Genomic DNA, 27,009 nt, shown 5'->3' on the forward strand with positions numbered 1-27,009 from the left:
ATAGGCTTTAAAAATAAGAAAGAACAGGAGCCACTGAGGAGCTAGTGCCCCTTGTGACAGTTTACAGCATGAAGCAATATGAAAGTATAACTGATATTACATTTACCTGAGGACCCAAACTTGTCAGATTCCCACTAAAAATTATTTTGTGCAAGGCCACCCCTCCAAAGCTCTCCACTCTAAGAAATCCTCTCCTAAGTTCAACAGTGAGTGACATTTAGGGCCATCAATCAGTGAGATGTCTCGGTGTGTAAAGGAGCTTGCTGTGGAAGCCTGGTGACCCGAGTCCCAAAACTCACAGTGAAAGGAGGGCAATGAGGCCCACAAGTTGTTCTTAGACCCCTATATGCACTACACTCTTATACTCATACATGTGAGCCCTTGCGCACGTGCGCACACACACACACACACACACAAACACACACACTGATAAAAATAAAACCTTGACATCTAATCTAGCTAAGAAGAATTGCAAAGTGTAATTATGCCAGAGTCACGGAATTCTATGGTCAGAGGGAGTTTTCCTTTTATAAGCCATGAGACCCATTTCCTTCGCCACATAAGATAATGGTTAAACGTGACAACCCACCAAACAACAAACAAATGGCTAGAGAAGGGCAGAGACTTCAGAACAGATATAGATGTTATCAGCTGTCCTTGGTTGAGACCTTGAATAGGGAGTTCGACCCAAGGTCTATTGTCCTTTTTATAAACTTTAAAAGATATTCAGGATGTGTGCGTGCCCTCTGCCTTATCCACTGCTGCCGCCCCTGGTGCTGCTGTGTGCTCCTCCTTCATTGCGGACCTGATGCCTCTTTTGTGAAGAGCGGCATCTGAGGAGACTCTGGCACTCACCATGGCCAACCAGAAAGCCAAGGAAGGAGTCGAGCCTGAGAACAATGATCATATTAATTTGAAAGTGGTGAGGCAGGACGGTTCTGTGGTACAGTTTAAGATGAAGAGGTATACACCACTTAGTAAACCAATGAAAGCCTATTGTGAATGACAAGGTTTGTCAATGAGGCCTATCAGATTCTGGTTTGATGGGCAACCAATCAATGAAACACTCCTGCACAGTAGGAAATGGAGGATGAAGATACGATTGATGTGTTTTAGCAGCAGACAAGGGATGCCTGCTAAAAAGGGAGCCTGCTACTTTACTCCAGAATTTTGTTGTAGACCAAGAATACATTCTCAATTAGAAAGGCACAATTTGGTCCCGCCACATCCTGACTACACAGTATAGTTTTCTCTCTTCTTTCCCTTCCCTGTCCCCATTTCTTTATGGTACATAAAGTAAGTGGTGTATGTGCTTAAAGCACAGTGCTCTTTTCTTCATTTCTCTTGTTAAACTAAATGGCCAATGTTCTGTTCTGGCTGACATCAGATGGAGATGGTCTGGGGAAAGTACTGGGTCTGTGAAAATACCCCCTTCTCCATTAGTGGGATGTTCATTCAGCTCTTACCTTTATATTCCAGTAAGTTATTTTGCTCTCATTGTCTTAACAAAAGAACCCAACCACACAAAATCTTTGCATACCTTGTTCGATTGGAGAAGTTTAAGGTTTTTTTATTTAACATTGTAAAACCAAGGATAATTTTATAACTTTTAAATACATAGCTATTACATGTAGCACAATGTGCCTTTAAGTAGGGATAAGTTACTCTTAAACAAAATGATCCTAGATAGTTTTCCCTTCAAGACAAGCATCCTGTTGTTTAAATAAACTTCTTGTTTTTTTTTTAAAGATATTCAGATTGATTTTAATTTATATGTTTGTCTGTATGTGTATATGTGCATCACATGTATACCTGGTAGAGCTCAGAGGAGAATATTTGATTTCCTGGGTTGGAGTTAGAGAGATGGTGTGGGATACCACATGGGTTCTAAGAACCGATCCTGGTTCCTCTGCAAGAAGATCCAATGCTCTTAAATACTGGAACATCTGTCCCGTCCCTTTATCTGTTTCTGCTGATACTGGGATGACATAAAATATGTGTTTATTATAATATTCAGCATGGAGCCCACTTCTTCTTACTACTGAGCTCACCTACCCTTTTATGTTTATTTAAATAAGAAATTTTATTGCATACAAAAAATTTAAAAATAGTAGGTAAAAGAAACAAGTTGAGAAAAATATTATTTATAATTTGATATCTTTCATTCCAAGTCTTTTGTAGTGGATAAAAATATAGATTGTGCATAATCCTAAGAAAAAAAATTCTTTTAATTCAGAGTAATTCTATTCAGAGTAAGATACATGTATTTGATGTTAGAGATTAAAGAGTATTAATTTTGTTAATATAAATAAATTGGTCTAAATCAGTAATGCCACAGAATTAGAAATATACTAATCACATTAGGCCCTTTTGTAGCATACTGTTGTCTTTCACCTGCCCTTGGAGAATTTGTTTCCATTCAGTTGTATTGTTAGAGGTATACTAATTTACAATGTTTGCTTGTTTTTTTTCAAAATTTACATACCCTATAATTAAATACCTTCCTGGTGTTCTTTTCTGCACAATGATATTTTGTTAGTTATTACAAAATAGTTTTAAGGTTCAAGAGCTTCCTCAGCACTGTAGAGGCCTCAGCAGAAGCATAGCATGAACCAGGAGAACGAAGCCAGAGGCAAGGAGGCTTAAAGGAAAAAAGGAACAAATACATAAAAAGAAAATGAAAATCCAACCGTGAACTAAATGATTTATTAGTGCTCTAAAATCCAGAGGACATTTGTCTGTGTACATCTTCAGGATGACGAGAGTCTTGCTCTCTATGGTATTTAACAGCAACATAAATTACAGCACTGCAAGCACACACTGGGAAGGCATGAGGCCCCCTGCTTCCATTGCTCTCCTCTCTTACCACAGGGGCTTCAGTTTCTGCTACCACTACTAGCTCTCCCACTAGACCATTCTTACAGCAAGCACACGCACATTCTGTGTATATGTATCTTTACATATATTTTACATGCTTATGTCTGCACACAAACATGTATTCACACACATAACTGCCTATCATTTGTAGCATAATCTGACTAAGTGCATTTCGACGTGTGAAACAATAAACAGCATCTCTCAATGTGAAACAATAAACAGCATCTCTCAATGTGAAACAATAAACAGCATCTCTCAATTCTAGGCACCTTTGCTTTATTTATGTATCTGTCATCCAATTCTCTTCACAAAAACACTCAGACCTATAAGAACCAAGTAAATGTTACTAAACACCAGATAAGCTTTAAAATAGACCACCCTCCTCTGTTCTAAATCTCAAAATTAATGTGGCCAACTCTAATGTTAGGTTATCAAACTTTTGATTATATTCATAAGGACAGGTAAATACTAGCTAATTAGTGGTTACTGATCACTACTGTATGCTAGGCACTGCTTTATGTGTGTCAAATTATTTATCCCTATGGAGTAAACACTATGATTCTTTCCTTGTGCAGATGAGGAAATTGAGGTATAATTGACCTTCCCAGAGTAGCAAGTGGTACAGCAGAGAACAGGAGCCAAGCATTTCATGCCAGCATCTGAGGTGTGGACCACACTCATGGGAAGCATGCACACTTGGTAAAGCCAACAACAGATTGAATAGCTCATGCTGCAGTGGAAGCCATCAAAGGCTTTCACTCCCATGCTCATGGGTTGGTAGAATTAGCACTGTGAAAGTACCAAAAGCTATTTACAAATTCAATGATTTCCCACTCGAAATCCCCATCTCATTCTTTAAAGAAATAGAAAGAAAAAAAATACTATCTAAAAACTCATTTGGAAACACAAAAAACTCTGGAAAGACAGACCAATCATAAGCCAAAAAGAACAATATTGGAGGGCTTACTATTCCAGATCTCAAGGTATATTACAGAACTATAGTAATAAAAACAGTGTGGCACTGACACAAAACAGACATATAGACAAATGAAACAAAACATGTGTACACATGACTATATATATCTGACTCTTGATAATGATGCCAAAAATATACACTGCAGAAAAGATAGCATCTTTGACAAATAGTTCTGGGATGGTGGGATGGCCACACACAGAAGAATGAAATCAGACCCCTGTCTATCACTTTGCATACAAACTAACTCAAAATGGATCAAAGACCTCATCATGAAGCTATAACCGCTGCAACAGCTGGAAGGAAACATGGGTAGAGCCCCGAGAACCCTGCAGGACAGAGACTTGAGAAAGGACTTCCTGAACGGAACAGCATTTGCCCAAAAATTAAAGGCTAACAACTGCCAGGTGGGATGTCATGAACACTAAAAAGCTGCTGTGTGACTAAAGAAGCAATCGACTGAAAGAAAAGGGAGCCCAACAAGTAGGAGGGAATTTCTGCCAGCTATATATCTGATGGAGGATTAATATGTAGAATATATATAGAAATAAAAAAAGTAAAAATCAAGGATGCTTTCAAAATTTGGGCTATGGGTCTGAGCAGAAATCTCAAAAGAAGAAATAAAAATGAAGAAATTATTGGCAGACCACTCTAGCCTGGGAAGCAGGTAGGCTAACCAAAGATCTTTACCTCTCTCTTCTCTCCTCCAAATCCAATCTTCAAAGTCTCATAGCCAGCTATGTAGCTGACTACCTGCTGTAGCCTCATCTCTCTCTCCTCCTCCTCCTCCTTCCTCTCCCCCCTCCCCTTCTTCTTCTTCTTCTTCTTCTTCTTCTTCTTCTTCTTCTTCTTCTTCTTCTTCTTCTTCTTCTTCTTCTTCTTCTCCTTCTCCTTCTCCTTCTCCTTCTCCTTCTCCTTCTCCTTCTCCTTCTCCTTCTCCTTCTCCTTCTCCTTCTCCTTCTCCTTCTCCTTCTCTTCCCTCCCTCTCTCCCTCCCTCCGACCCTGGTCTAGAATGAATCACACAGACTTTCTCCTCCAACCTTTCTCCTCATTGATCTTTTTATCCTAGCCCTCAACTCCAATGGCATTCCTGAGATCCTACCTGCCAAGCCAGACAGAGAGGCAAGTAGCCCAGTGAAGCAGGTAGGTGAGCTATTTGTTCACTCTTCCCTCACTCCATCAAACTGAATCCTGAGTGTTATCTCAAGTTCTATAGCTGATTACCTGTTGTGGCTTCTCCTCATTCTTTGCCACCGTTACCAGGGACTAAACAGATTCAGGTGGAACACCCTGCTTTCTTCCCTCCTGTGGACTCTCACAGTACGCACTCCCACCCCTACCCATAGTCCATTCCCATTCCCAAGCATTTTTAATATCTAGGAACACATTTGACCTGGACCTCACAATGGCCACATCTAGCAAGATACCAGAAGAATTTCCTACCAGTGATCACAGCCAACACACTCTCTTAAGAACCAGAAAGGGCAACAGAAATCAAGGCAGGGAAAAACAACTACTCAACAGAGATGAGACCCAATATCAGTACCTAGAATTACAATGATTCCTAACCTAGATGCCCAGAAGAAAAACACCTTAAAACAGTCCTTATGAATATGATTGGGGTCCTTAAAGAGGAAATGAATCCTTTAAAGAAACATATGAAAATACAAACAAAATGTGGAAGGAACAAACTGAGGAAAATCTGGAGATGAAAATTTTAGGAAGTTGAACAGCAACCTCAGAGACAATCCTTACCAATAGAATACAAGGGATAGAAAAGAGAATTTCAGACATTAAAGACACAATAAAAAAAACACCCAAAAAACAAAAATGGATACTTTGGTTGAAGAAAATGTTGAATCTAAAAAAAAAAAAAAAAAAAAAAAAACTGGCATAGACTATCCAGGAAATCTGGGACACTATGAAAAGACCAAATCTAAGAATACTAGAAATAGAGGGAGAAGAAACACAGGTCAAAAGTACAGAAAACATTTTCAGCAAAAAATCATAGAAGAAAATGTCCCTAACCTAAGAAGGAGATGCCTACCATGGTACAAGAAGCATATAGAACACTAAATATACTGGGCAAGAACAGAAAGTCCCCCAACACAAAGTAACCCAAACACTTAAAGTACAGAAGAAGGAATATTATAAGCTTCAAGAGAAAAAGACTAATATGTAAAGGTAGATGTATTAGAATAACTCCTGACTTCACAATGGAGACTCTAAAGCCCAGAAGGGCCTATGCAGATGTTCTATAGACTCTAAGAGACAAGATATACCAACCCAGACTACTACAACCAGTAACATTTTCAATCACCATAGATGGAGAAAATAAGACATTCCATGACAAAACCAAATCTAAGCAATATCTATCTACAAATCCAGCCCTAAGGAAGGTGCTAGAAGGAAAGTTAGCAAAAGAGGTTAACACACCAAAAAAAAAAAAAAAAAATACAGCAAATAATCACAGACCAGCAAATCAAACAAGGGACACACACTCTTACACACCACCACCACCAATACCAACTAACATAAATTTTAAAAAGATGTTACTCATTGATAACTTTCAACATCAATGGTCTCTATTCCCCAAGAAGAACCTATAGTCTAACAGTATGGATTCAAAGGAAGGATCAATCCTTCTACTACTTCTAAGAAACACACCTTAACTTTAAGGATAGCTATCACCTCACGGTAAAAGTTGTAGCCATTTTAACATCTGATAAAATAAGACTTTACACCAAAACTAATCAGAAAAGATAGGGAAGGACATATATTTATCATCATCAACAACAACAAATTAAGGAGGACGTTGCAACTATTAATACTTCTGTACCAAACACAAGGGCACCAAAGTTCATAAAGAAACACTGCGAAAGCTTAAATCACAAACTGACTGTCACACACTGTTAATGGGAGACTTCAATACCCAACTCTCAACAATAGATGACAGGTCACCAACAAAAACAGAGAAATGCTGGAACTGAAGTTATACACCAAATGGACATGACAGATATTTACTGAGCATTTTACTTAAACATATAAGAATATATACACCTTCTTAGCATTTAATGGAGCTTTCTCCAAACTTTACCACATCCTCAAAGACAAAACAAATCTCAACAGATAATAAAATAAAAATAACAACAACAAAAAAATCAATTCAACAAAACAATGAAACAAAGATTTGTTTCTTGGGAAAAACTCAGTATGACTGACAAACTCCTAGGCAAATGAACTAAAAGGCAGAGCAAGAAGATATAAATGAACAAAGTTAGAATGGAAAAGGGGGAGGGGGAGAATGACAGACACTAAAGCAACCCAGAGAATTATAAAGACATACTTTTTCCACCAAGTTGGAAAGTCTAAAAAAAAATGCATAATGTTATTGATACATATCCACTTACCAAAGTTAAGTCAAGTTCAGATAAGCAATTTAAACAGACTTATAACCCTTACTGAAATAGAACCAGTCATTAAAAGTCTTCCAGACTTTTCCATTCCCTCCAAAAGAGCTCAGTGTCATATATTTTTAGTGCAGAACTCTACCAGGCTTTAAGAGTCAATGCCAATACTCCTCAAATTATTACATAAAATAGAAATGGAAGGAGCACTATCCAGTTCATTTTATGAGGCCAGTTACCCTGATGCCCAAACCACATAAAGTTCCCAATGGAAAGATAATTACAGACCAATTCCCCTTATGAACGTAGATGCAAAAATTCTCAACAAAATTCTTGCAAACTAAATCTAAGAACACATCAAAAAAGATCATCCACCATGATCAAGTAGACTTCATTCCAGAGATGCAGGGATGGTTCAACATACATAAACTGACAAATAAAAATAAAATCTATGTATAGCTAAAACAATCCTGACCAATAAAAGAACTGCTAGAGGTATCAGTATCCCTAATTTCTACCATGTAAAACAACTGAAAGACAAAAAACACATGATCTTGTCATTAGATGCAGAAAAGGCCTTTAACAAAATTCAACACTGCTTCATGATGAAAGTCCTGGAGTGATTAAGAATACAACAGACATACTTCAACATAATAAAGGCGGTTTACAACAAGTTCACAGCCAACATCAACTTAACTGGAAAGAAACTCAGAACAATTCCATTAAAATTAGTAACAAGGTTATATAGTTTCTTTGTACCTACTCAACTTATAACTTAGCCTTAGCTCAAACAATAAGACACCTAAAGGAGACCAAGGGGATACAACTTGGAAACCAAAGAAGTCCTAATTTTTTATTTGCAGATGATATGGTAGTATACATAAGTGACCCTAAAAATTTCCACTGGGAAAGTTCTGAAGCTAATAAACACTGCCAGAAAAATTAGCTGGATATAAAATTAACCCATAAAATTCAATAGTTCTCCTGTATTCAAATGACAGATTGAGAAAGAAATAAAAAGAACATATTTCACAATAGCCTCAAATATTATAAAATACCTTGGGATAACTCCAACTAAGCAAAGAAAAGACTTGTTTGATAAAATCTTCAGGATAATGAATAAAATATTGGAAGATGGAAGGATCTCCCATGATTGTGAATCAGTAAGAGTAACAGTAAAACTGACAATCCTTCCAAAAGCCATCTACAGACTCAATGCGATCCCCAACAAAATTCCAACAGAATTCCTCACAGATCTTGAAAGGACTACTTTCAGCTTCATCATAAAATCCATATATAGCTAAAACAATCCTGACCAATAAAAGAACTGCTAGAGGTATCAGTATCCCTAATTTCTAGTTATACTACAATGTTATATAGTAATAAAAACAGCATGGTATTGGCACAAAACCAGACAAGTTGAACAGTGGAATTGAATTGAAGATCCAGGCACAAACACACACATACATATGGACCCATGGTTTTAATAAAGAAGCCAAAAATATACACTGGGAAAGATAGCAACTTCAATAGCTGCAGTGGCTCAAGCTGGATATTTACATACAGAAGAATGCAAATCGATCCACATTTATCATCATGCATAAAATTCAACTAAAATTCATCGAAGAGTGCAACATAAATCCAGATACACTGCACCGGATAAAAGAGAAAGTAGGGAATATTCTTAAACTCATTGCCACAAGAAGGACTTCCTGGACAGAACACCATCAGCACAGGCACTAAGATCAATAATTAACATACGGGGCCTCATAAAATTGAAAAGCTTCTGCATAGCAAAGGACACCATCATGCAAACAAAGTGATGTCCTACAAATGGAAAGATTTTTATAAACTAAACATCATATAGAGGGCTAATATTTAAACTATAGAGAGAACTAAAAAAAAAAAAAAAAAAAAACCCTAGATATCAGAAAACCAAATAACCCAAGTTTGAGATTTCTTTTTACTCCAGTCAAAGTTGAAAAACAGATCAACAAAACCAACAGGAAAAGTAGGGAAAGGGGAACCTTATTTAGTGTTGTTGGGATTAAAACTGGTATAGCCACTCTGGGGAAAATGTTTGGAGAATTCTCAAACTGCTGTAAGAAGATCTATTATACAACCCCACTCAACCATTCCTTGGCATACATCCAAAGGACTTGACATCCTACTCCACAGATACTTGCTCAGTCGTGTTCATGGCTGCTCTACTCACAATAGCTGGAAAATGGAAACAAGTGACAAATGGATAATGAATATGCGGTGCATATACACGATGGAATACTACTCAGCTGTAAATAAAAATGAAACCATGAGGTTTACAGGTAAATAGGTCGAACTCAAAACGATGATATTGGGTGAGGTAACCCAGACCCAGAGAGAGAGATACTGACGTGTTCTCTCTCATCTATGTTTTCCAGATCTAAATCTTCATGTGTAAGTATATCTGCATTCCACATTTCAGAGTGTCTGCTCTGAGCTGTGCCAGCATATCTAACCCCATATGTCTCAGAGGGAGGGGACTGAGGCTACTCTCTGAGCCAGTGGGAGGCTTTAATGAGGAGTTGGGTTCTGGACTGCCCATTTCCTATAGCATCAGACCTTAGTGGAGAAAAGCCCTGTTGTCTCAGATGGCCATAGACTGCTCCTGTTTATATACTATGATTCTACTTTTCAGAATTATAGATATTTATCTCACAGTTCACAACAGCCTTGCAAGGTAGGATGGTATTTCACTGTACCCCATGGAGGAGGAAAATGGAAGGTCCAGGGATATGAAAATTTTCCAATATTACACAGCTAGTACATGGAGTCCAAGAACTCCAAAATCTATGCTTTCATTCCCTTTAGGGTCTCTTGGCCACTGTGTATGTATGCCAGACTGGCTGGCTTCTGGCGATTCTCCTATTGCCACTCCTACCTTACTGAAGGAGCAGCAGGACTGTAGATACACAGCATTGCAGCTGCCCTTTATGTGGGTCCTGGAAACCCAAATTCTGGTGCGCAGTTGCAGGTGCTTTATTGACAAAGCCATCAGCGTAGGACAGAACTTTTTAACTGTGGCATGGTGACACAGGCCAGCAATCACAGTACTTAGGAAGTAGGGTGGGAGAACCGTAAGTTTAAATCAGTTTATGCTACAAAGTCTCAGAAAAAAAATTTAGACCAACTCCTTCTCCTTATTTATAGTGAACTTATAAGGAGGCGAAATACACAGAGGAAAAACAGAATGGTAAATATAGTTTGGATGCCAGTGAGTCTCAGCTGGAGAACAGGTGAGTACTAACAGGCAGCCAGCACTCACTGAACGGCTATCATATGCAGCACCCCCAGCCCATGCATGCCCCACTACTATCCATTCGAATCACATCAGATCATCTGCAATTCCTGCAGCTTGTGCTGCAGAGCCAAAGCTTTGTGGACACGGGACTCTCTGCCTGTAGTATCATCAATGGCCCCCTCTTAAACTCCATTTTCTTTAAAAACTCACTAAGTGCCATTCTCTCTGACCCTTCCACAAGCCACTAGACACACAGTAGCTAGAATAATCTAGAAATATAATATAGACATGTTCCTAAGATCTTCAAAGGCCTCCTTGATTCTAATCAAACAACCCTAGTGAATTAGGAGGGTGACTCACTTGGTAAAGTGCTGACAGCACATGGACGAGGGCCTGAGTTCACATGCACATAAAAAGCCATGCATGGTGGCAAATGCCCGTAATCCCAGCAATATGGAGGAAGATACGGGAGGACCCCTGGGGCTTGCTGGCCAACAAATCTAGCTGAATAGTAAGCATCAGGTTCAGTGAGACGTCCTGCCTGGAAAATTAAGGTGGAGAACAAGTGAAGACACATTCATCACTGTCGTCCGACCTGCACACACATATGTCCACACACATAGAACCTTAAGCTCCCCACCTCATCTCATTGCTGGGTGCATCTCCAGGATGCTGTCCTCCCACTGCCTGCTGAGCTTTATCCATACAGGTCTCCTTTCTACTTTGCAAGGACAACGTGTTTACCACTAACGTCAAGACTTTGAAGGGGTACCCCTGAACCTTGGTTGGATGGATGGCCAGCTCCTCTGCACCCCAGATCTCACCTCTGTGCACCCCCAGCTACCTTTTCTAGCATCCCCTCTCCCCAACTGTGCCAACATACTATTATACTTTACTTGATGCCTCTAAGTCAAGGGCATAATCTATAAATTACTTTCTGATTTTTAAAACTAGTTTAGTTTGATCTCTGCTACTATGGGACCATGTGACATCTTGTGTCACACTGGGTGCTAGTTGACAACTACATCACCTTCTGGTGTTCAAAGCAACAGAGGCCCAGTTATAGCTTATCAGAAAATCACAGGAACTGTTTCAGATTTCAGTGTTTCTCACATGTTTTGAATATTTGCATAAATTTTATCAGTTGGGCATTCAGTTATGGTAATTGGAAATCAGAAATGCTCTAAAACCTAAAAGTTTTGGGTACCGTGTCAATGCTCAGAGACGTATTGCATCACTTGAGACATGCCCAGGAGGGAATATAATGATGCATCATTGTGTTTTCCCGCTTGGCTCCTTTTATCACTCACTCACTGTTCTAGAACATGAGGTAAGTATCACAAGGAGCCTGCACTCAGGAGCCTCATGATCTGAGCAGCACAGGAGTTACATCAGGAGCCATAGCAACTTGTTAGAAACAGACGGCCTCCTTTCTTTCCATCTGTGAACTCAGTACCTTGTATGAGGATGATGGGCTAAAGGCTGAGAAGTTGATGCCTTTGACACCATTTTATAGTTTGTAGTTATTGGCTTATTTGTCTTTCTTCCTTCCGCATGAAGACAGAGTCTAAGCAATGGCTTGAACATACTTTGGTTTGATAATTACTGAATTACATAATAAAAATGAATCATGTATGCAGAGTAAGAGCTAACTGGAGATGATGTAGGCGAAGACTCTTCCACACAGAGGAAGTGGCTAGCATTTCTTGCACAGTTGTAGCAAGCCTGCTTGAATAGCCAATAGGCGGCTCCACAGGATGAAAGTCAACAGTCATGAGAAAGGGGAATTAGGTGAAAAGCCTAGAGAAACAATGGCCAGAACACACAAAAGGATCTCGTGGACTCTGGTATAAAGTTTAGTTTTTTAAAAGTTTTTATTCTAAGTTCATAATGGATGATAAATGCTTGATGACTAATTTCATAGTGTATTTAATTCACAGACCAATGAGTCAATAAACAAAGAGGGAGGAGAGGAAGATGGATTTAATGAAACTAAAAGAATAAGGATGAGGTCTAGGCAATCCAGCTGGCATGGGGCATTAGCCTGAGAGGAAGAGGAAAAGGCTTCGTGTGAGCCTTCTTGTCACAGAGTTCCCAAGCAAAGGTGAAGAGCTCAGCTTGGCCCATTCACCAAGCTTGAACAATAGAAGTCTATGACACCAGTTATGCAAATCAGTGCAAGATATAGAAATGAAGTCTATCATCCTTTGCTTAAAAGCTAGTGGAAGGTTTATCATTTAGTTCGCTCAAGCATCCTTCTTTCATTCAGTTTATCTGACGTTCCACTGGTCCATCCTACAGCCATCTTTAGTAATTACTCTTTACCCGTCCCTGCATGATAGGTGCTGGGAAATAGAGCTGAAAACCCAGATGATCCTTTTATTCATGGGTTGTAGTACAATAAATTCCTCCAAACCCCTTCCTGTTGTAAAATCTGAGAGAGTACAGTGCAGTTGAAAACCTTAAAAGTCCTAAGTTTATATCCTGGGGAAATCTGTGTATCCCACACTTCTGAGTACATCAAGAAACTGATTATCGCCACCCCTGATTTCTCATCTATGAAGCAAGACTAAATACTATCTTTCTTACATAAGTCTAACAGCTATGGGAAGTGTGCGCAGTGCCAGGCATGTGGCCATAGTTAAAAGTTAGCGTCTAGTCAACTCTAAAGAATAGACCTATATACAAAAATAGGCTGCAACCCACAAACTGTCTACCTTCCTCCATCTGGCATTTTCTAACCTAGCATCAGGATGCCACTGACAATGGGTGAAGATTGCGTGCCTCCAAACCCTTCTGTATCTTAGTTCTGCCCTGGCTGTTCTTACATGAAACCCTTGGCTTCCTCTGTTGCGAAGAAGAGCCACAGGGAATCTTTGTGCCCATGTTGCAGAGCCATGCTGACCAGGGTAGACCCAGGTGCCTCCTGATCCAGCTACAATGTAATAAACAGTTTGACCTGACTCTCCAAACCAGACAGCTAGGAGCTGCTCAAAACCACTTCTTTAACAGGGTGACTGTGGCTGGGAGCTTGAAAATGAGACTCGAGGCTTTGTGGCTGGAAAATAATAATAGAAGCTGTGAGTGATTTTTTTTTTCAAAGGAAGAATTCTGAAAACATGAAATAAGAGAAGCATTCTAGTACATCCATGGCCCCTAAAACCACTGCCCCTGTGAAGAAAAGGGTACACTGGGACTGTGGAATGTCGCCTGAAGTCCAGTTTTAAAAGATGAGAAGTTTTTGAAGTATCTTAAACTGAAGCCATCAGAATGTTCTGGATCTAAAACTCTATAGGATACAGATTTCAAAAATATTCCTTCTCCACATTTGCTCTTCCCACCCTGACGCACTCTAGCTGAGCAGACTGGGGTTCCCAGGTGCTCTGCACCCCCAACCATCAGGACAGGACAAGGGGAGCTTCCTTTGTCGCTTCCTTTGCTGTTCACTCCTCGTGGTTTCCTGCAGCATGAAGTCTCAGGGAAGAAACTAAGTAATTAAAAACCGGCCTTGAGAGGTCTGTCACACTGACAAAGGCAGATCCACAGGCTTTGTGTCATTCTTGCTACAAAGTAGAAACAGCTCAAACAGCTTCTGCAAGAACCACTCTTGCCTCGCGCTGAGCTCGGGCTACGTGCCAAGTGCTCATCTGTGTTAGCAGCAAACTGGGGGGAAACAGAAAAGAACCAGAAGCCATCCTAGATGTCCCCTCCCCTTGTCTGCGCCCACCCAAGTCCCCACACCTGGGCCAGCAATTGCAGTTTTAGTTTGTTTTTGTTCCCCCCACTCCCCAGGAAAGACCAAGTAATTTCCTTAATCTCATTTTTATACCCAGATCCAGGTCTGGTTAACTTAACCTCTCTGGGATTCAGCTTTCTTATCTCTGAAAAGAGGTATCGCCGACCTAGTATAGGAATGATAGGACATAGAAATGACCTTCTTGAAATACTCTACGGACACTGCTACTTTTGTTGCTTTAGTGATTTCTTAGGTTATCTTTCTATTTCTTCTTTAAATGTATTACTTATACTACATTAATAGCGAACTTTATAAAACAAACATCAGCTCACACCCCTCCTTAGCTTGAAATTCTCCCATGACTTTCTAGTACCTTTAGGACAAATGCCAAACTTATCGCCTGGCTGGTGAGATTTGCCTGCCCTCTTGCTCAGTGGGCTATAGCCATGATTGCCTCCTGTCTGGTTCTTCTAACAGGTGGAGGGTGGGTCTCCTTTGAGACTCTGAGTCTTTGGGAACACTCCCTTTCTGGGCATGTTCTTTTCCTAGACCTTTATATGAGCAGAATGGGCTCTTAATCAGGTGTTAGGCGGAATGTCACCACCTCTAGGCCGCTCTCAGCCATTCTAAACCTCTTTTAGTCCTCTTCATTCTCAGCTTTATGCTAATACTCCCTAAAAGCTTTCTCTATGTTTTAGAGAAGGGCTGTGAGTGAATTTGGCTGTTCTCAGCACTGCTATCATCATCATCATCATCATCATCATCATCAGTAGTAGTAGTAGTAGTATTTGTACCTCCTGACCCTATGTAAGTTACCTGTCTCCATTTCATGGGACCAAACATTCCCTGTTCCTAGTGAAGAATGCCCTAGACACAGTCAAATAGCCTCCCAGGCCTTGAAGACTGTGTGTTTGACATGAAGTAAGCATACCAACAAAAGCGTAAATACATGATACCAGTGTTTTAAGACTTTTGTGAAACAGAGACATAAGAGTTCTCTTAGCAGTTCAGTGGTTAAGAGCACATACTGCTCTTCCAGAGGACTGAGGCCAGCTTCCAGTTTCCATGTCAGCAGCTTACAGCCAACTCCAGGGTGATCTTACACCTCTGGCTTCAGAGGATACCTGTCTACAGTGGCACACACACATGCACCGAAACAAACATATACAGAATAAATAGAATACAAATAAATCTTAAATATTTTTTTAAAGTTCTCTTGCTAGGTAGAGGCAAAGTGACTATACATTCAAGGCTAGCTTGGACTGAATAGGACTGTCTCCAAAACACAAACACACACACACACACACACACACACACGATTCAAGTGGTAGACTTGTATGAACACACTTGCAGGTTCTTCCAAGGCCCCATATGTGAGCATTTTTTTTCTACTTCTGAAGTAAATAGCCTCTCTATTCCCTCTCATCTAACTCAGACATTCCCTGACTCAGGATTACCCTCTGCCACTTTTTAATGGGAGAAAGCCATTTTTATAGCTCATGAATAAAACATTAAGCAACCCTGCTACGTACTGACAGCAACCTAAAGCTAACAGTTACCCAGGGACCAACCTGCTTTGTTCACACAAACTCTAACTGCTGATTCAAGAGGGATGCCAGCCAGTTTGGTCTGCATGAAAGACCATCAGGGAAGCAACATCATCTAAAGAACTCCATCACTGTTGGCAGCTAATGAGATATTAATATTCCAGAAACAACAAGGATAGTCAGGTCAAGTGTAGAAGAAGTAGCTAAGACTCACTGTGCATCATCTATGTCCTGCTTGGTAGATACACACTGGTTTCCATAGCACAATGAGCAAAATACTATCATGTGTCTGTCTATTTGCAGTTCTGAATGTCAAAGCTCTCTCATGCCTGTACTTTTCTCAACCATGAAGGAGGGACTTGACCTCATATTGCTCTGACTCTGCAAGTTCTTGGGTTATGCATTTTGTCTCAGGTTTAATACGTGGAAGAGGTACCAAAAATGAAAGATGGCTGCCTTTGATGTTGTTGGGTTCTTAGCAAAATAATTACAGTGTGTTTTCCCCACCCTCCAATACAGCAAAAATATAAAACCTTCATCAATAAAGATTGAAGCCACGAAGTGTTTTTACTTAGAGAAAACTGTCATTCTGTGCTTTAAGCACTGTCCTGAGAAGGGGGATTAAAGCTCCTGTCTACTGTACAGAAGAATCAAGTTTAGATGGTATAAATAGTTAAAACTTGGGGTGTGGAGGCCAATTTTCCCCCAGAGTAATTTGGAAGACTTAAAGAGTGCTCAGTGTACCAAACGTGTTGGAGAAATACATGTTAAGTGAATTAAAATCTGATCTAACAGCAACAACAACAACAACAGCCACAACTAACAGGTACTGAGGATTCTAGATACCAAGCTCTCCAGCGATCGATGTTTGGAAAATAGGATTCTGCATTATTCTTATCCTTGGGTTTGTTATGTAAGCTACTGTCCCAGACACCATAATAAACACTTCACAACCCTCACCTCATTTGACCATTGTACATAGACAAAAGCAGGTTTTCTGAGGTTAAGGCATACTTTGTATTCCAAAAATTGGGTGGTAGTGCTGGGGTTCAAAACTTGGGTTCTCATTAATTTCATGCCTGACCATACCAGAAAATTTCAAGGTATTTTTCCCATTACGATAAATCTATGCCTAAATCTATCTGTATTGAAGGTTAGCACTTGAACAAGAGAGATATTCTCTAGCAAACACCAGTTTCCATGGAAATTGTATCTAAGGCTTTTGGGCATTATGACAATTATGTGTTCAAGCGACATCTGACTTGTCATTGACAAGACAAAGTCCAAACTTCTTAGCATGGTATTTAATATACAGTTGCCTGCCCTTTAGTATCTATAGGGAATTGCTTCTAGTATCCATGCAAACAAGAAAGGCTGCAGATGCCCACATTGCTTTATAAAATGCTTAATATGTACACAGAACCTATATACCCCTCCCACGCACTTACCTCACCTCTCACTTATTAGCATGCCTAGTGTGACTCCAGTGCTGTGCAAATAACTGTTGGACCATATGCTCAGAGAATGGGGACAAGAAATGTCTTTAGATGCTCAGCAGACTGAATTTTCTTTCAATTTTTTTCACCTAAGGTTTATTTAACTCTATAGATCAGAACCTAGAGGTACAGATGGCTGATTATATTTTATAATCTGAACATATCAATTATTTTTCTGTATCAGGATTCTTTTGTCTGTTTATTCCTCTTTATTACTGCCTATATTCAACATATTTTTTTCCATTTTGGCTTTCTTTTTTGTTAGTTTATTTTTTCCACATTTTTTTTGAGACAGGGTCTCACTATGTAGCCCAAGCTGTCCCTGAACGTGTGTCACTTCTCCTGCCTCAGCCTTCTTAGTATTTGGATTGCAAGCACGTGCTATCACACTTAATTGTACTTCCATCTTGACTGTTCATCCAGCCAGCTATCTGTCAATATGTCCTGGACATGGTTAGTTCCAGGAGGAACACTCTGCTATATCTCCATCTATCTTACAGTATCATGAAAGAGAATGAAAGGTATTGTGTAGGCTATTCCTCAAATTAGTTCCTCTTCCATGAAGCCACCTGAGTCATGTGGCCCTTTTTATCTGCTTTGCCTTTCATTCTTATCATATGTACCTATATCTAAGTCACATATAACACAACCCCAGTTCAGATGGGAGTTGTGTTCTACAGCCAGTGTAACAGGGAAGAATAGTTAAAATTGCCTCCACAAATCCTATAGGAAGATAGTGTCATACAGGAAACAGTCTCCCAATGGACCCCTCACAGCTCTCAGTGTGAAATGACTTGCTGTTGCTATGGTTAAAATGCCAGAGACATCTTCATTTAGTGCCAATATGCCCAGTATAGTTACATGCATACTGAGTTGTTTCCAGAATGACAGCCATGAGACCAGGCTGACTCTAAGCACTGCAGAGGTTCACTGAAACCTCAGCTGTTACTCTGGGCCTGTGATCACCATGGCTAGAGCCATCTATGCCATTGTCACTTTCACATAGTTGTATGCAGAATGCAGCTGCACTGGCCCATCTGACGCTCAACTCTCCAATGGACACTCAACGAGGAATTTCCAGAGCACATGAATTATGTCTAGCACAACCCAGGCAGAGCCTGGTTGAACAGGGCCACCTCCACAATCTCTGGGTGTACAACATGGTTCACAATGCTCCTATCTGCTCTACAGTCCCATTTTTATACTGTCCACATTCTGATTTCATTCAACTCTCTTGCTCTACAAACAAGACTATGTTACACATCCTGTGTCCTCCTGTAGCATTTCTTTGCTATCATTATATTGAGCAAACATTCATCCTCAACACTCGACTTAAGTGTGCCCTCATCACTGATGGGTTAATTGGACCAACATCTCTATTACCAACCCTCCCTCCAATCCTCATCCTTTGGCATGTGAGTCTTCAGTGCTCCTCCATTCTGACTCTGGACTTGGCCAGTGAGGTGCTTTGAGAAATTTATCCTCAGTGAAAGAGACCTGGTAAACATGAGTGTTCACGCCACTGTCTTGCTTGTCTGCTGCCACCAAGAGGAGAACATTTCTGTCTTATGATGCCAGTCAATGCTAGGTCTAAGTACTCATTCCTAGAAACAATTCTCCATCAGTCCACTTCCAGAGCTGCAGACATTGAACAACTCCAGCCAGCATCACTAATGGTCTGTAAACACATGAGCTAGTCTGGAGCCATAATGGCTGTCCCCAAGGACTTGTGGTACAAAAACTCTGCTTTTTCTAAAGATTCCTAATGTTGCAATGGAGGAGGACTTCTCTAAATATTTCCTGGTCCCCACTGAGGATAAAGGGGCTGCTCTCTCACCCATGCAACCTCTGGCCCATATGCTTCCTCTATTACAGACAGCGTGCTACATAGCACTGTGAACATCTGATGGCTGAATGGAAGTAGGCTAGTGTTTGTTTGCTTGCTTCTCCTCCTAAGACTGTCCTTGCCAGGAACATCTCTGGGAGGGAGTGAGGCTTAGTCAAAATGGTTTGGGCACATCGGGACAGGAATCATAACCCTGGAGAGTAGGACATTTCTAAAGCTGGCCATCTGGGGCCGTAAAATGAGCGCTACAGAAGCAACTTTGCAGTTCCCAAGCAAAAGAGCAAACACACAAACTAGGCAGCCCAGGCCAGGCCACTTCTGAGATATATTTTATTTGGCTAAGTGAATTAATGACCTGACCCCTCCATAGTGAAATTCTCAGGAGGGGGGCACCAGAAACCGAACATCTTTTATCCCATTTCCAATGCCTAATACCAGAGCTGCCCAAAGCACTCTTTAGCCTCTTATTTGATTTATAGCTAAGAAGGCCAATGTCTTTATGCACTAAATCCACTTGTACAATGAAGAAGTCCCAAGTACTTCAGAGGATAAAGTTTGCAACTTAACATCAGTATAAAGTTGAATGCATCTTACTTTATTTGTTTGAAACCAGGAAGTTCCTGTTTGCTTTGTAAGTCTGTTCTTTTTGCAGCCTTTCTGGGGGATATGCACACTGGTTTTGAGTGACTTGCCTGTGCTTGAGAAGGCCCACAAGTGCCACCCCTCCCCTGCCACTGTGGGCTGCACTTTTCCATAAGAGAGGAACAGGTACTCACCTATCTGGAGACAGGGGACCCTCCTTCATAGTCTCTGCAAGAGCAAGAGGCAGAGGAAAAGCAGGTGTTGGTAGCAGTCTGGTTAAAGTGAATGATGCTCCCACCCTGGTACCCAAAGGACTGGCTATCTCTAAACAGCAGCTCATCCCTCTATATTCTGGTGTTATTTATGGGCACTTTGACCTCTATTAAGAGCAGTAACCCCTGTGTGGATTTAATCTCTTAATTACTTGTTTTTACCACATGGACTGGCAGAGAGAACTATTTACCATGTGTTCTAAATGACACTCAGATACACTGAGCATGTGCAGTGCGCCAAGCATGGTCAAGGTACTTTCTCACAACAGTTTCACAGGATTAGAGGTTCCATAGTCCCAGCTTCACAGAATAGGAAATGAGGCTCACTGACTACCCTCCTCAACCTGAAACAGCTGCTGGAATGGAGTTGAGATCCACAAAGCCTGTTTTATTATAAGAGACGTAGTGTTTTGTTCTAGACAGCCACCTTCCCTTTTGTGGCAATAGTCTGAAGCCTGCGTTCTTTAATAGGTATAAAATCATAGCCAGGCATGGTGGCAGACACCTTTAATCCCAGGACACAAGAAGCAGATAACAGAGTTCAAAGACAGCCTGGGCTAAACAGAGAAATCCTGTCTCAAAAAACAACAACAAGGCAGGCTGGGGTGGGGAATCACACTTCATCTTCTCTGGTGAGGAGCTGCCACATTTCCAGTACACACTTATGGAAAGCTCCGTCTCTGCATGTGTCCTTTCTTGAAAGGTGAAGCTGATGGTGACCTGTAGGTCCTCAATGTGCATGTGGTTCCCTGGGCCAGCATGCCACTACCTGCTCAAAAGGAAAGTGTTCAATCTCCCTCAGGATGGAAAGCTCTAGTTTTCTAAACTCAGATGATTCTGTCGCTGGCTTCATTATGAGAGCCACCGAGTGTAGTTAAAGCCATCTGTAACCTTGTGTTTTCCACATGACCTCTTTGTTTCCAGGAATAACGACTCTGAGACTGAATTATATATGAATAAATGCTTAGGCCAAAAGCTCAGGTCTGCTCCCCAACTAGCTCGTAACATAATTGCCCACTTTTCTATTCTATGTGTGCCACAGGGCTAGTTTCTTCTCAGTTTCATGCCGCTGTCGCCAGGAGCATTCTGGTGTGAATCTCCTGAGTCTGACTATTTCTCAAAATCCCACCCACCTCTCTCTATCAGAATTCCTACCTCCTATTTCCTGCCTCAGCTCATTGGCCAGAGGCTTTCTCATTGATAGGTGATCCTTCCATACATTATGTAAAGATTCGCTCTACATCTGAGTTAGGGAAATTCAACTATGAGGTTGCCCAAAGCAGACAAATGAACAATCAAAGCCTGTATTAGCTCTGCTACCACACCATCTGCTGGTACTGACAGCGTGGTAAAACAAACACTAGCACATCACCCACTACACAGAGCCTCGAAGTGTACATTCCCCTCTTGCTCATTGAAAGAACAAGAAAAGATGTTTAAGACATCGGGATGATGACACTGGGGTATGACTGGAAAGGAACAGAGCTGATCCTTTAAATAGCAGAGGGAGAGACAGAAGAACACAGAAAAATGGCTTCCAAGGATGCTTGACATCCCATAGAGGATACAGGTCATGGGGGCCAGAGGGGGACCACCAAATATGTCAGGTCAACCTGACACTGACTCTCTCACCTCCCTTCCCCCTCTTCCTCCTGCACTGGCTGTTTACAGCACAGGCTGTGCAGCACACAAAAGTTTGATCCTTCCTCACTTGAAGACATTTCATTTTCTTCCTCTTGGCCAGATTCCCAGTGATGCAATGCAATTCTCTTGGGGGAAGTGGACGCAGGAGCGATAAGGGGCCAATTCCTACACAAGTGTCATTTCATGGGCAAGCTGCCACAGTCTGCGAGCAAACAACAGTAATAATGTCCAGCCCCTTGGAAGAGCAGTTTGCTACATGGGAGGGGTAGGGATGGAAAAGGTATGTGGTCCAAGTACCTATGACTCTGGCCCGTGAGGGTGGGCCCTGTGCCTCTTCTTACCTTCTTTCGGGGTCTTGGTGACAGTAGCTGGTAGCCCGTGGAAGGCATAGAGGTTCACGAATGGGGGCTTTGAAGGCTTCGGAGGAGGTGGACCGAGGGTCTCAATGGAAGGCAGTGGTTTTGTTTTGGGAAGCTGGCATTGCCTGCTCTCTGGCTTCTCTGAGTACAAATAGGAAAACATGTAGGGTATTACTTACATCTGTTGGATAAAATTGACCAGCTTGCTGGCCTCTTGACTAGCCTCTATGCAGCTATGAGAACACGCTGACCCCCCAACACACACACACCTGCTTACACCACTATCTTGTTGATCTTCAGTGTGGCCCATTCACTGATCTGCTGTTGCAGCACACTTTAGATTCACATTTCCAGATTCTTTTCTCAGCAAGCAGCACTGTCTCGCTTCCCAACTTTTAGCACACATCTTCCACTTATGCCACTGGCTTCTTTCTCAGTGATCCACCCCTGACTTTAAAAGCTTTCTATGAAGTCTTTCATATCTGAGACTTTGTGTATGCTCCTCCTGACTGCAGGACACTGATTCCTTTCATACTAATTTTCACTTCTTATTCTAAGGCTGGACTCCAGTGACAGATCCCCTACAGCAGTCTTGAGTTTTCCTGGAATGAAGGCTAGAACTAACCACCCTCTAGTCTGCATGCTCTCCTGTATTGCTCAGGTTGCTGCGTGCTTGAGGGGAAGACCAAGAATCTAGTTAGTAAGTGATTGGTGGTAAGCGGGCTTCTGTAGGACTCTGGGACACTACTGTCCTAGCTTGAAGCTTAGGGCCTATGTCAGGGGGAAGAACTGTGATTTCTCACTGAAAAGACTCAAGTACTGGCTGAGCGAATAGCATTGGACTCTAAAGCAGATCTCTGAATTGAGCTAGAAATTGATTGCTGAATTTCTAGGGCCCTGGCTTCAAGGCTCTTAGAATATCTGAGTTCAGTGTCTTAGAATTTTCTAAACAGTCCCAATGGTGTGTATTCCTGCTTTCTGTATTCGTGATTACAACTCCAACATTTCGTTATTATATGTGAAAATCATATGCAATTTCTCTTGGCAGAAAAAGACACAAAGTTTTTTAATAAGTAGGGCATCTTCATTCTTGGTTAACACAATAGAGTAGTTGTTTATATAGGCCAGCCATGCTAAGACTAAACAAGTAGACTGGATTGCACATGTGCCTCTGGGAAGGTCATGTCCTCTGCAAGCTGAGATGGAAGGGAATGCTTCTTTCTTGCCCTTCCACTAAAAGCCATGTCTCCAGAAGATCAGAGCCAAAATACTCTCTCTTTAGGAGTCAACTCTAAGTTTGTTGAAATGTTGGGAATTTTAGCCTTTAATCACACCAAGGAGGAGACACAGTGAAAATGGAATATCACTTACTAACTAGCCTAAGAGGGATACCCCAGTCTTCTGTCCTTCTTATTCTTTGCATTGAATACATAACTGGCTCTTTGACTCCTCCTTAAAGTATGTATCTCCCCACCCCAACCCCAGCACTGTGTTAAGCTAATTTACATGTTTATCTCATGAAACTCTCTCCACAGTTTCCTCTGGAGATGACCCACTCTTTCCTTTTCCCCATAAACCTTTCTTTTCATTCATCTTGTTTCCTATCCTCCTTCAGTACCCATCTTACTGTAGTCCAGGCATTATTTTAGGAGCTAGAGCTAGAACCAAGAACAGAAACAAACACAGTTCCTCTTCAGGAATCTTCATTATCATAAGAGGACATTAATGATAAAGTAGGAGCAAACAGAGAAGAGAGTTCTGGAGGTTACCTGGCATGTGAGTTAGGAGAAGTCAGAGATGCAAGGGCTAACTGCAAAGGCATTGTTAAATTATAGTAAGTACTTTGGTTTCCATTCTTAAGAAAAAGGAAAAGCCATAGGATTGCATGTGGCTGATTCATTATCCATCAAACTATCTGTCCATTCATCCACCCACCCCTCCACCCATCCACCTACCCACCCACCCCTCCACCCATCCACCTACCCATCCACCCACCCATCTACACACTCACCCGTCCACCCACTCATCCACCCATCCACCCACCCGTCCACCCACCCATCCACCCACCCATCCACCCATACATCCACCCATCCATTCACCTACCCATCTAATCACTAAATATTTGTTGAAGACTTCATCAACCTGGTCTTGTTTTGTGAGGAGGAGGGGGATGTAAGGTGGTGAAGAAGGTAAATTTTATCCTCTGAAAATTTCCTCCTTATAAAGGCAGACAAGTATATGGCAGTTTCCTGGGCAGAGGCAAGTAACCTGAGCAAAACCAGAGTCCTGCCTGAAGCCTAAGGGTAACAGAACAGCAGAGATGATTTAAACAGCATCTGTCCATTCAGAGGAGGGGACACTACAACAGAGACTACAAAGGAGGGAGACAGCACCTGGCCATTCTGAAGCTGGTAGGACAATTTTGCTGATAGATAGATGACCGACAGTGCTCAGACCTGGGATGGAGCCGTTGTCTCATATCTAAAGACTGAGCAGGCAATGGTAAGAGATGAGAAGGACAGAGAAGCAGGCAAGCACCACAATGTGAGGCACTGTTGGAAGGTGCAGCCAATTTTGAGCAGCAGTGTGATATGGTCAGATTCATGTTATTTTAGAGGATCACCATGTCTGTGGAGAGGAACACAGAATCCAAAGGGCCAATCCTGTGGAAGTGGTGAGACCAGCTAGCAATGACCCCGTGAGAGAATGGTGTGGTAGAGACTACAGCCGAGGGCAGAGACAGAAGTTGAGGTGTTCTGAACATACTTTAAGGAGGAGTCAAAGAGCCAGTTATGTATTCAATGCAAAGAATAAGAAGGACAGAAGACTGGGGTATCCCTCTTAGGCTACTGCCCTGAAAAAGTGATGAGTTCTGTGCTGTGTTTTCCACACAGAAGACTGGTGATGAATCTGATTCATGGAACATACATACTAAGCTTTAAGAAGCTTATAAATCCCCCACACTCATACAGCTTGTGACAGGTAGAGCTGGGATTCAAGTCGGCCAAATTCTGCCACAGTGTAATTCAGAATTAAATGCTTATTCCAACCCAGGACTATGCTTGGACAGGCTGTCCACAGGCAGGCTCTCTTTCTGTTGCACAGGCCACCTACTCGTCAAGTCTGCAGGCTTGGAATGAGAACGGTCTGGCCCCCAGTCCCAAGGAGACTCAGTTTCTTACCTGGAACCAGGCTGTCAAGTTCACACTCATAAACAGGCTGGCATGGGCTGTTCCTGTGGCTTCCCTCAGTGCCGGGGCTTTTTGTGCTCTTCCTGCTATGTGGAGGAAGTGATACACCGGAGGCTTTGGAGGTCACGGGTGATTTTCTCTGGGCCATCGAATGGCTCTGGGGAGGAAGGGTCTGGGCTCCTGTTGCTTTCAGGCTCTTCTCTGGTTTGTCCTGAGCAAGCCCCATGGTTTTCTGCCCTTCAAGATGGAAGGTCTTAATCCCACCATTGGTAAGGAGTAGAGCTGGGGACATTTCACCCCTCTGAGATGAAACTTTCTCCCAGTTCCAAAGCTTGTATCTGAAGCTGCTGAGGGTCATTCCTTTCTCCTCGTTGGATGTCTTAGCTCTTGATTTAGTCACATCCAATGGCATGGCAGCTTTCTGGAAATTCCTTTCAGGACACACTGTAGATTTTTCTGGAGTTCCCGAGGAACTTGAACTCTTCTGAAGTTCATCTCTCTGAGCCGACTTCAATGTCTGGTTTTTAAGAGGCTGGGACACTCCAGTGGAAGAATAAGATGGGGTTCGATGATGGTGGGATGAGAGGCACTTCCTATTAGCCAGATCCTGAGCTGGCTGTGTGGAACCTCTGTCATCCTTTCGAGACACACCAGCTGGAAACCTTATTGGCCCTGGAAGAGGTGCAGCATTGAACTTTTGAAATTTGGCTCGAAGTTCCTTGAAGTTTCTTATCCCTTCCTAAAGCACGGAGAAGAACAAAAGAGTCTAGTTACCCTGGGGAAACATCCTGCATGATCAGTTGGCTTCATTGTACACTTAAATGTCTCCAATGGCTGATGTGACAGCCTTGCTCACCAGGTAAGTTACATTAGTCTGTGCTACTGCTGTCTCTGTGAGATGAGCATAAGGATTTCTCTCTCTCTTAAATTTGGCTATATTGGATGTTCTCCTGGCATGAGAGGACCAAATAGAGATAGTAATAGGGACTGATCATAAACCTTTTGGGTATTTTATTCAGACAGGGTCTCACTATGCAGCCCTGCTGGCCTGAAACTCTATGTGAAACAGGATCACAGAGATCCATTCGCCTCTGCCTCCAAAGTACTGGGGGTAAAAGCACACACCACTATGACTAGCTGATAAATCTTTGGATGGATTCTTTCTAAAAAAAAAAAAAAAAAAAAAAAAAAAAGCTAAAATCTGCTTTGTCATAGAACTGTCTTTCTAATATGGTCTCTGTTTGCTCAAAAAATAATGAAATTTTATCTCCACATAAAACAATTAAAAGATGAACAGTCTTAGTGAGTGGTTTACAACTGACCTGGTGACCTTGCCCTGGCTCACCATTCTGGCCTGCTTGTACCCTCCCATCTCCATGTCAAGTTGCCTTTCACATCCTGATTGATTTCAAGCGCATTCTCCATCAAAACTGCCTCTAGGAAGACCAGGTAGGACCAGCTACTTCACTGCTTCCTCGATGCCCTTAGATCTCTTTATAACTTGACTATTGAAATTTTACACTGTGTTAAGAGAAAACTTGAGACGTCTTATGTCCAAGTTCCAACTTTGCCTTTTCTCATCCAGGGAAATACTATTTGCAACCTTATCTTAACGTCACATGGAGCTGATTAATATTACAAACACTAGAAGGATTGGGGTTACTATACAGAAAGTGTCCAGCACAGGGCCCAACACATAGTAGGGCTATGATAAATCAAAGCTACAAGAGGCTAGATAATATTCTTGTGTTAGTGCTTCGCTTTAGTGAACAGGTCAAACTGAGCTGTAATGCACTTG

General features: G+C 41.6%; 1 protein-coding gene and 1 pseudogene across 2 annotated transcripts in view; one reads left to right on the forward strand and one right to left on the reverse strand.

Moving 5' to 3' along the window:
* Fyb2 (FYN binding protein 2) overlaps nucleotides 1–27,009 on the reverse strand; it is a 114,616-nt gene that overhangs the window by 56,224 nt on the left and 31,383 nt on the right. For both annotated transcript variants that reach the window (XR_015047336.1, XM_021159645.2), the window contains exons 2-4: nucleotides 25,203–25,950; nucleotides 22,003–22,161; nucleotides 19,940–19,973 (exon numbers count right to left, since the gene is read on the reverse strand). Coding sequence is in view for 1 of the 2 variants with exons in the window: in XM_021159645.2 (XP_021015304.1) it covers nucleotides 19,940–19,973; nucleotides 22,003–22,161; nucleotides 25,203–25,950 (941 nt within the window). In the remaining variant the exon portion in view is untranslated. The remainder of the gene's footprint in view (nucleotides 1–19,939; nucleotides 19,974–22,002; nucleotides 22,162–25,202; nucleotides 25,951–27,009) is intronic.
* LOC110292350 (small ubiquitin-related modifier 2 pseudogene) lies at nucleotides 805–1,179 on the forward strand (annotated as a pseudogene).

The sequence above is a fragment of the Mus caroli genome, unplaced genomic scaffold, assembly GCF_978045245.1.
Source record: "Mus caroli unplaced genomic scaffold, Mus_caroli_1 scaffold_6, whole genome shotgun sequence".
NCBI classification, from domain to species: domain Eukaryota; kingdom Metazoa; phylum Chordata; class Mammalia; order Rodentia; family Muridae; genus Mus; species Mus caroli.